The sequence below is a fragment of the Lampris incognitus genome, chromosome 19 (assembly GCF_029633865.1).
Source record: "Lampris incognitus isolate fLamInc1 chromosome 19, fLamInc1.hap2, whole genome shotgun sequence".
NCBI lineage: Eukaryota > Metazoa > Chordata > Actinopteri > Lampriformes > Lampridae > Lampris > Lampris incognitus.
Window position 1 is genome coordinate 22,350,930 of NC_079229.1, and position 10,456 is coordinate 22,361,385.

The 10,456-nt window shown below is 44.7% G+C and overlaps 1 protein-coding gene across 1 annotated transcript in view; it reads left to right on the plus strand.

Annotated features, from left to right (window-relative positions):
- The window catches only part of map3k15 (mitogen-activated protein kinase kinase kinase 15), a 57,479-nt gene extending 49,922 nt beyond the window's left edge, over nucleotides 1-7,557 (plus strand). Inside the window, exons 27-29 of the mRNA XM_056299570.1 lie at nucleotides 7,028-7,134; nucleotides 7,261-7,337; nucleotides 7,435-7,557. Of these exons, the coding sequence (XP_056155545.1) occupies nucleotides 7,028-7,134; nucleotides 7,261-7,337; nucleotides 7,435-7,525 (275 nt within the window). The 3' untranslated portion in view covers nucleotides 7,526-7,557. The remainder of the gene's footprint in view (nucleotides 1-7,027; nucleotides 7,135-7,260; nucleotides 7,338-7,434) is intronic.
- The last annotated feature ends 2,899 nt before the right edge of the window (nucleotides 7,558-10,456 follow it).

Below are 10,456 nucleotides of genomic sequence, written 5' to 3' on the forward strand. Positions count from 1 at the left end.
CCACGACCTAATCTTACCCCAAACCTTAACCACTACTGTCTTTGCATTTACTCTCTTGACATTATATAAATTCCACTCTGACAATAAATGAGCAAAACAAAAATCTCTTACAGTCTACTACTACTTTGGCTGTTCCTGTTAAGGGTCGCCACCGTGGATCATCCGTTTCCATTACTTCCTGTCTTCTGCATCTTCCTCTGTCACACCAGCCACCTGCATGTATTCCCTCACCGCATGTATTCCCTCACCACATCCATAAACCTCCTCTTTGGCCTTCCTCTTTTCCTCTTCCCTGGCAGCTCCATATTCAGTATCCTTCTCCCAATATACCCAGCATCTCTCCTCCACACATGTCCAAGCCATCTCAATCTTGCCTCTCTTGCTTTGTCTCCAAACCGTCCAACTTGTGCTGTCCCTCTAATATAATCATTCCTAATCCTGCCCTTCTTTGTCACTCCCAATGAAAATCTTAGCATCTTCAACTCTGCCACCTCCAGCTCAGGCGGAGCTGGAGGTGGCAGAGTTGAAGATGCTAAGATTTTCGTCAGTGCCACTAACTCCAAACCATATAACGTAGGTGGTCTCACAACCATCTTGTAAACCTTCCCTTTAACTCTTGCTGGTACCCTTCTGTCGCAAATCACTCCTGACACTCTTCTCCACCCACTCCACCCTGCCTGCGCTCTCTTCTTCACCTCTCTTCTGCACTCCCCGTTATTTTGGACAATTGACCTCAAGTATTTAAACTCATATACCTTAGTCATCTCTACTCCTTGCATCCTCACCATTCTGCTGTCCTCCCTCTCATTCATGCATAGGTATTCCGTCTTGCTGCTACTGACTTTCATTCCTCTTCTCTCCAGTGCATACCTCCACCTCTCTAGGCTCTCCTCAACCTGCACCCTACTCTCTCTACAGATCACAATGTCATCCGCAAACATCATAGTCCACAGAGACTCCTGCCTGATCTTGTCCATCAACCTGTCCATCACCATTGCAAACAAGAAAGGGCTCAGAGCTGATCCTTGATGTAATCCCGCCTCCACCTTGAACCCATCTGTCATTCGAACTGCACACCTCACCATTGTTACACTTCCCTCATACATATCCTGCACCACTCCTACATACTTCACTCCTACAAATATCTCTTACAGTATCATCACATAATGCTTAAGCATGGTACATCCTGAAGTTAACCCCAAGGTCAATCTCACGGTTTCTCTTAAAGGACAGTTGTTTGTTCATCTCCTTCCTTATCTCATATCTTCCAGCTCATATCACAGCAAAGCCATTTCCCTATTACTTTGTACAAACTTTGCTCTGCTCAGTAAGTTTCGCAACAGTGGGTGGCATGGCTTGGGAGGTAGAGCGAACATTTTCCTTCCTGAAAATAAACCAGAGATTGAGACACAATGTCAAGCTGAATACAAAAACAATTTCAGATTTGCTGTATCACATAGGAATTTGGAGAAACATTAAAATAACTTTTATTGAATTGAACATGTTTAATCGCATAATGATGCTGACACATTGTGTTGGTTCAGCTGCACTTAAAATGTTTTGCAGCTGATTTCCGTTTGTACTCAGCATCTTGTGCCTCTTGTGTCAGTGTCCAACAATAGTACCTACTAATAATAATACCTCTTTTCCATGGTCACAATGTCCTGGTGAAACCTTTCACCTTGTTTGTCACTGACTGCACCAAAATCAGGAGGGAAGAAGCCCAAGTGTGAATGCAGAAAATGAATTTTCAATGACATGTTGCACTTCATGGTTTTGTATCCTTTAAGCATGTTGTCAAGCAGATAAATGTAATTTGGTGCTCTGTAGTTGCCAAGAAAATTCTCAACAACATCCTTAAATACCTTCCATGCTATTTTCTCTGGCCCCACTAGGAGATCTTCTAACTCCCTGTCATTGATGACCTGTATGATTTGTGGACCAACAAAAAAGCCTTCCTTAATCGTGGCATCAGTTATTCTTGGAAACATCTGTCTCAAATAGTGAAATCCTTCACTTTCTTTGTTCATTGCTTTCACAAAATTTTTCATCAATCCGGGTTTCGTATGAAGAGGCAGAAATATCTTTGTTGGGTCAACAAGTGGTTTATGCACCACACTTTTCTGCCCTGGAATGAAATGCTTATCTCGCAGCCAGTTCTTTTTAATGTAATGTGACTCTTTAGCACGGCTATCCCATTCACAAAGGAAACAACAGTACTTTGTATAGCCTAGCTGCATTCCTAGTAGCAGTGCCAATACCTTTATATCACCACAGATGTTCCAGTTGTAATTGTTGTACTGTATGTGTTTCAGCAACAGTTCCATGTTATTGTAGGTTTCTTTTATGTGTACTGCATAGCCAGTGGGTACTGAAGGGTGGACATTGCCAGTGTATAACAGGACAGTTTTCAGGCTAAAATTTGACGAATCTATAAAAAGACATCCGTGTTGTAGGTCATGCACACAACCCAAAACCATGAACAATTCATCAATGTCCGTGCAGAAACAGAGGTTGTCAACCTGTGTAAAAAAGTGTGTAGAATGTTTTTGATGGTTCTGAAAGATAGAAATGTTTGTACCTGGTGACAGCAAACCCCCTCCTTGCAATCTTGAACCAAGTAGTTCCGCTTTAGCTTTTGACAAATCCAAGTCCCTGACCAGGTCATTTAATTCTGGCTGTGTTATCAGATGAGGATACCCAGGCATAAAGGATTCAACATCTGGATCAGTGTCATTTTCCACATCTGGTTCATGCGTTGTGGCATCTTCATCTGCCTCATCTAGGCTCCATGTCTCTGGTGTCTTCGGTACGGACAAACTGTCATCATGTGGCACTGGTCTCATGGCTGAAGGCAGATTGGGGTATTCAATAGATTTCTTATTTTTAGTAGAGAAGCCAGATACATTGGTCAGACAGAAGTAACAGTCCGTCAATGTGATCCTTCTGTTCTCACCATATCATTGGACCTGCAAATGGCATTGACTTCTGAGTACCTCTGAGCCAAGCTCTCAGGTTGACTGCACATTGCACAACAAATGTGAGGAGCCCAGGGTTTCTCTTGGTCGCCAATTTTACATCTGAAGTAGAGCTCATAGGCTTTCTTAATAAGTGCAGTCATGGTGCGTCTTTGAGCCTTAAGCGTATACTTGCCACAGATGTACCAGGATGTATCGCAGCTGTTACAACATTGATGAGACATTTCTGCTGTATTAAATCTTCCTGAAGAGAATAAGTCCTATTGTTAAGTATACTCACGATGCTATTGCCTGAAGAACATGTGCCTCAGCATACGTCCAAACAGCATTTGTAAACGTTAGCAGCTTTTATAGCCTGTCTGCCGGCATCTGACCTGACTAAGCATGCCCAGGCATGCCTAAGACAACATTTGCATAGCACCTACACAGTGTAGGTGCCTCCTTGAACTCCAACAGCCTTCCTTCTTCAACTTCCACCGTTTGATCCTTGGCTCTGCCTTGACGCTCTTCCTCTTCTTGGTCTCCAAAGTCATCCTACAGACCACCATCCGATGCTGCCTAGCTACATTCTCCCCTGTCACCCTCTTGCAGTCTCCAATCCCTTTCAGATTGCACCTTCTACTTAAGATATAGTCCACCTGTGTGCACGTTCCTCCACTCTTGTACGTCACCCTGTGTTCCTCCCTCTTCTTGAAACATGTATTTACCACAACCATTTTCATCCTTTTCACAAAATCCACCACCATCTGGCCTTTCACATTTCTCTCCTTGACACCATACCTCCATCACCTCCTCATCACCTCTGTTCCTTTCACCAACATGCTCATTGAAGTCTGCCCCAATCACCACTCTCTCCCCCTTGGGTACACTCTCTACCACATCATCCAATTCACTCCAGAATTCTTCTTTCTCTTCCATCTGACACCCAACTTGCGTTGATAACATTCATTCAACGTGCGTTAACATTCATCAATACACCTTCGAATTCCAGTTTCATACTCATCACTCTGTCCGACACTGTTCACCTCCAGCACACTCTTGATATACTCTTTCTTCAGAATTACCCCTACCCCATTTCCCCTCCCATTCGCACCATGTAGAAGAGTTTGAACCCACCTCCAATGCTACTGGTCTTTCTCCCCTTCTACCTGGTCTCTTGCACACACAGTATACCTATCTTTCTTCTTTCCATCATATCAATCAGCTCTCTCCCTTTACCAGTCATAGTACCATCATTCAAAGTACTGACTCACCTCCACACTCCTACCCTTCCTCCTCTCCTTCTCCTTTGCCCAACAGTAGCATAGTTTCCACCAGCACCCTGCTGGCTGTTGGTAACCTGAGCCTCGAGCGATCCGGTATGTAAATCTTATTTATGATCCGCATATTTGATTTGGCAAAGATTTTACGCTGGATGCATTCTTGATGCAACCCTCCCCATTTATCTGGGCTTGGGACTGGCACTGAGAATGCACTGGCTTGTGCATCCTCAAAACGGTATGTGATAGGAACATTTTAAGGTGATTTTCGTGATCAGTAGCCCAAAATCCATAAAATACACATAAAAGTGTTCAGGAAGCAAAATCTTTGTTGTTCAGTGAATTGGAATTGTTCCTGGTTTGATCCTTGGCTCCTCCAGAGAGCGTGTCGAAGTGTCCTTGAGCAAGACACTGAACCCCTAACTGCTCATGATGAACAGTTTGGCACCTTGTATGGCAGCCTCCACCATCAATGTATGAATATGTGTGTTTGAATGGGGGAATGTGAGGCACACACTCAAAAGAGCTTTGAGTGGTCGGTAGACTAGAAAAGCACTCCTTTTACATTTGTCTGCTGTCAGCTAACAATTAAAAATAGGCCTTCATTTGTTTACATGGAGAAGTCACTTTATAACACCACCTTTGTTATGTTAAATATTAACTTTAAGTATTTAAGCAATATAGACTAAAGTTAAACATGGTATAAGTCATACATGGTCAAAGATTAAAAGTAAGCAAACATCATGTATTATAATATGGCAGACACATGATCATCTGAGGCAGCACAGTAGTGCAGTTGCCTCACAGCAAGAAAGTCCTGGGTTCGAGCCCTGGGGTAGTCCAACCTTGGGGGTTGTCCCGGGTCGTCCTCTGTGTGGAGTTTGCATGTTCTCCCCGTGTCTGTGTGGGTTTCCTCTGGGTGCTCTGATTTCCTCCCATAGTGCAAAGACATATAGGTCAGGTGAATCGCCCGTACTAAATTGTCCCGAGGTGTGAGTATGTGTGCGTGTGTGTGTGTGTGTGTGTGTGTGTGTGTGTGTGTGTGTGTGTGTGTGTGTGTGTGTGTGTGTGTGTGTGTGTGTGTGTGTGTGTGTGTGTGTGGCCGGGCCCTGTGGTAGCCTGTCCAGGGTGTCTCCCCGCCTGCCGCCCAATGACTGCTGGGATAGGCTCCAGCATCCCTGCGACCCTGAGAGCAGGATAAGCAGTTTAGATAATGGATGGAATGGATGGATGATCCTCTGAGCACACAGATCATATGATTATAGAATTGCCTTCATAACTACCTAGCTTATATGTCATAAATATTCATAGATGAGGGCAACATTTTTGTAATATTTAAAATGCTCTATACAGATGGCGAAAAATGATTATGTGGTTGGATGGATGGAAAATTGACAGATATATGGATGGATATACACTCACTGGCCACTTTATTAGGTACACCTTGCTAGTACCGGGTTGGACCCCCTTTTGCCTTCAGAACTGCCTTAATCCTTCGTGGCATAGATTCAACAAGGTACTGGAAACATTCCTCAGAGAGTTTGGTCCATATTGACATGATAGCATCACGCAGTTGCTGCAGATTTGTCGGCTGCACATCCATGATGCGAATCTCCCGGTCCACCACATCCCAAAGGTGCTCTATTGGATTGAGATCTGGTGACTGTGGAGGCCATTTGAGTACAGTGAACTCATTGTCATGTTCAAGAAACCAGTCTGAGATTATTCGAGCTTTATGACATGGGGCGTTATCCTGCTGGAAGTAGCCATCAGAAGATAGGAACACTGTGGTCATAAAGGGCTGGACATGGTCAGCAACAATACTCAGGTAGGCTGTGGCGTTGACACGATGCTCAATTGGTACTAAGGGGCCCAAAGTGTGCCAAGAAAATATCCCCCACACCATTACACCACCACCACCAGCCTGAACCGTTGATACAAGGCAGGATGGATCCATGCTTTCATGTTGTTGACGCCAAATTCTGACCCTACCATCCGAATGTCGCAGCAGAAATCGAGACTCATCAGACCAGGCAACGTTTTTCCAATCTTCTATTGTCCAATTTTGGTGAGCCTGTGCAAATTGTAGCCTCGGTTTCCTGTTCTTAGCTGACAGGAGTGGCACCCGGTGTGGTCTTCTGCTGCTGTAGCCCATCTGCCTCAAGGTTCGACGTGTTGTGCGTTCAGAGATGCTCTTCTGCATACCTCGGTTGTAATGAGTGGTTATTTGAGTTACTGTTGCCTTTCTATCAGCTCGAACCAGTCTGGCCATTCTCCTCTGACCTCTGGCATCAACAAGGCATTTTCGCCCACAGAACTGCTGCTCACTGGATATTTTCTCTTTTTCGGACCATTCTCTGTAAACCCTAGAGATGGTTGTGCGTGAAAATCCCAGTAGATCAGCAGTTTCTGAAATACTCAGACCAGCCCGTCTGGCACCAACAACCATGCCACGTTCAAAGTCACTTAAATCACCTTTCCTCCCCATTCTGATGCTCGGTTTGAACTTCAGCAGATCGTCTTGACCATGTCTAGAGGCCTAAATGCATTGAGTTGCTGCCATGTGATTGGCTGATTAGAAATTTGCGTTAACGAGCAGTTGGACAGGTGTGCCTAATAAAGTGGCTGGTGAGTGTATGTTACCATGTTCAATGTCAAAACTACCTCTAGTTCAACATCTGTACCTCTACCAATCCTCTTTTCCTTTGTGTCTGTCTGTCTATCTGTCTGTCTGCCTCTGTGACTTTCTCTCTCACACGCACACATATGCGCACTACCTCTCTTTTTCAGACATGCCTCCACCCTCCATCTTCCACATCCCAGCTGACCATGAGCCCGACAAGCAGCTCACTGATTGGCTTAAAGACCAGGGGGTGGACCCTGATACTGTAGACAAGGTTGGGTTTCCTTGCAGCCGTCTGTTTCACTTCAGCTACCTTACATTGTTTCGTCACTTAGACATGTGTTATGCCGCTGTATGTGAACTACTCTTAGGATTTCTGTGCATTCTGTCTCCATGCCAGTTTGCGATGGAGGAGTACACACTGAATGACATTCTCAACGACGTCACCAAGGACGACCTCCGCTGCCTGCGTTTACGGTATCCGTTCTGTCACGCCTGTGTGTCCTGTCACGAAAGTTGACCCCCAAATTTACATTAAACATACTCAACAGTGGGCGAATCTCTCCCCTCTCAGGGGCGGAGTCCTCTGTCGCATCTGGCGAGCAATCCAGAGGCACCGAGAGCGACAGAGAGGGAGGAGTGATGACCTGGCAGAGGAGGCGTGATGGGATAGTGGCGCGGTCAAGACTCTATCACTCATAGAAGCACACACACGCCATATAATACTAGTCTCTCTCTCTCTCTCTCTCTCTCTCTCTCTCTCTGTCTCTCTCTCTCTCCAGTGTTGTAAGTCGAGTCACTAAACCTTGAGGTCGAGTCTCGAGTCCCCAGTGTTTGAGTCCGAGTCCCCAAAGAAGAGTCCGAGTCGAGTCCGAGTCAAGTCCCCATTACCTGAGTTCGAGTCATCAAGGTTGAGTCTGAGTCGAGTTCCAAGATGGGCTCCAGTGCTCCACTCTGGCACTGTAAAAAAGCTGACATACAAATAAAAAAGGTCTACATTAAACAAAAATGACACAGCTGTCACCATTTCAAAGGGAGTTTATTTACTTTGTGACACAATAGCCAAACAAATTGTGTCGCAAAAAATTACAAAAAAAAATTACAATTTATTACAAAAAAACTCACGTTAAAAGATATTATTACAAAAAACTAGCAAAACAAAAAATACGGTCTTTATCAATTAACAAGTCCGAGTCCTCATCTCCAACTTCCGAGTCCGAATGCAGTCAATGCTCGAGTCCAAGTCCGAGTCATCAGTGCTCACGTCCAAGTCGAGTCACGAGTCCTGAAAATCAGGACTCGAGTCCGAGTCCTGGACTCGAGTACTACAACACTGTCTCTCTGTCTCTGTCTCTGTCTCTCTTGTACTACGCAAATGAGATAAGGTGTTAACATGAGTGACTCGTTGTGCCTTCTCACGCTCAGTATTAATCCTTGTATGTCTGAAACTGACTGAGTTTTTGTCTATTGTGTGTATTTGTCACAGAATCAGTTTTGACAAGACCAAAGCGCTTCAGTGCAGGCACTACGTGTCTGTGTGTGGCTGTTTATGTGTGTGTGAATGTGTGTGCTTGTGCGTGTGTGCTTACATGCGTTTACGCTCGCATTCTCTCAACATTACACATGCCTTAAGGTGGATATCTCTATCTTGTAATTATCTCACACGACAAACAGCAGTAGATAAAACTATCTTGAGTTTTCCCATTGTATGTAAAGAAGCGGGTCTGTGGCCATTTCATTTGCGATACAGTAGTTTTATTTTCATCCAAATAATTACTTGCTCTCTCACCAGCTATTGAAAAAAGGCTTGGCAGGCCGAACCTACATCTATAGGTATGTGCCAATTAATACGTCAAAAAAATGACCGTCAAATTGAAAAAATCTCCATGTTAAATCACGGTGGATAGGAGGGGCCAGACAAATGCCTAAATGACAATGGCCAACTTGACTACAATGACCAAATATGAATATGCACACTCTGTTTCAAATGTTGTTTTTGTTTTTTCAACCATTACCAGTATGTTCTTGTCTGCATCATGTTTTGTTGTAATAATCTAAGGCTGCAATAAAGATTTCCTGTTTAATCTGTTACACCATCTGTTAAGGATTACACTACTAAACTAAGACATATAATCAAAACGTATATAACTGACATATAAAAAAATAGTTGCTCTGTTGTGCCAGAGTCTGTAGAAGTTTATTTATATAATCCTGAACAAGACACTAAGCAGAGGATCACGCAACTGGAATGAACTGTAGATTTCAAAATGATATGACTGATGCATGAAAGACAAGATAAGACAGCAGAGAGCATGGGCATCTATGAGCTAATGTTGATATTTTTAAGTAGATGTTACTTTGCCTCTGGTCTTTTTTCTCCTTTGGCTGGTTAGTCTTTCTCTACTCTGGTATTTCCTCTAGGTGTGGCAAGGTTGGAAACATATCCAGTGAGCCCACATAGTATAGTCTCTCCCCACATCAGTCACACGGTGTCCTCTGCATGGCATCACACATCAACACTAGTATCAGTGTGGTACTGGTACTAAAGATACACACCAAATACTTTGATATATTAGTCAGCATGGTTGCCTGTGATCATTTCTTTATTCTCCACAGTTAAATTTGCATGATTTCTAGAAGTGTGAAGTTGCGGCACGGTGGCCCAGTGGTTAGCACCGTTGCCTCACAGCAAGAAGGTCCTGGATTGAACCCCAGGCCGTCCCAGTTCCTTTCTGTGTGGAGCCTCCTTTTTTCAGCAAAGCATCCACAGCATAGACCTTGGAGAAGTCAGTACAAGTCATGAAGACCTAAACGTGCACACACTTAAACACACACATATAAATAGATGCATAGAAAGGTGTAAAGACAGGTAGACATACATGAAAAGGCAAAGATACTGACGTACACAAGCAGACAGGTGGACACAGAAACACCAACTTACAGATTCCCCTCACACACACAATTGTCATCAGACACGAGGCGTTATGCTGTTTGGCAGACATCTTAGAAAGCCATCTTAAGGTTTGGCCTGCCCAACTTTTGAGAAGTTTGTCTCCAGTCTTGATTAATACTGTAGCGAATTCGGGGGGGGGGGGCAACCACAGGAACTGCCGCAGTCGGGACGCGAACCCGTGTTTCCTACTCCGCAAGCGACAGCGTTAATCAGTCAACTAAAGGGTCTGACCCGTTTGCCAAGGGCCAACGTGTCTATTTATCCATGCATGTTACACTTTACACAGTTCCTGTGGTGCCCCCCCGAATTCGCGACATCGGTGTCAGAAGTGGGATGGTGAGACTGAGGCCATCGGAAGCGCGTGCGCCCAGATGCCTAAGGGCATAGGGAGCTGATATGCTGAAGCGCGGGGATGCGCTTCCCGAAGGGGGGGGGGGTAGTGTAACGTGCACGGATAAGTAGACACGTTAGCCCTTGGGTAACGGGTCGGATCCTTCAGTCGAGCGGTTAGCGATGTTTCACGCGGTGCGGGCGCTATGGGTTCGCGTCCCGGCTGCGGCGGTCTCTGTGGTTACCACCCCTCCCCCGATTTCGCTACAATACTCTTCCCTCAATCTTTATTAATTCAAACTGCTCGCTCATT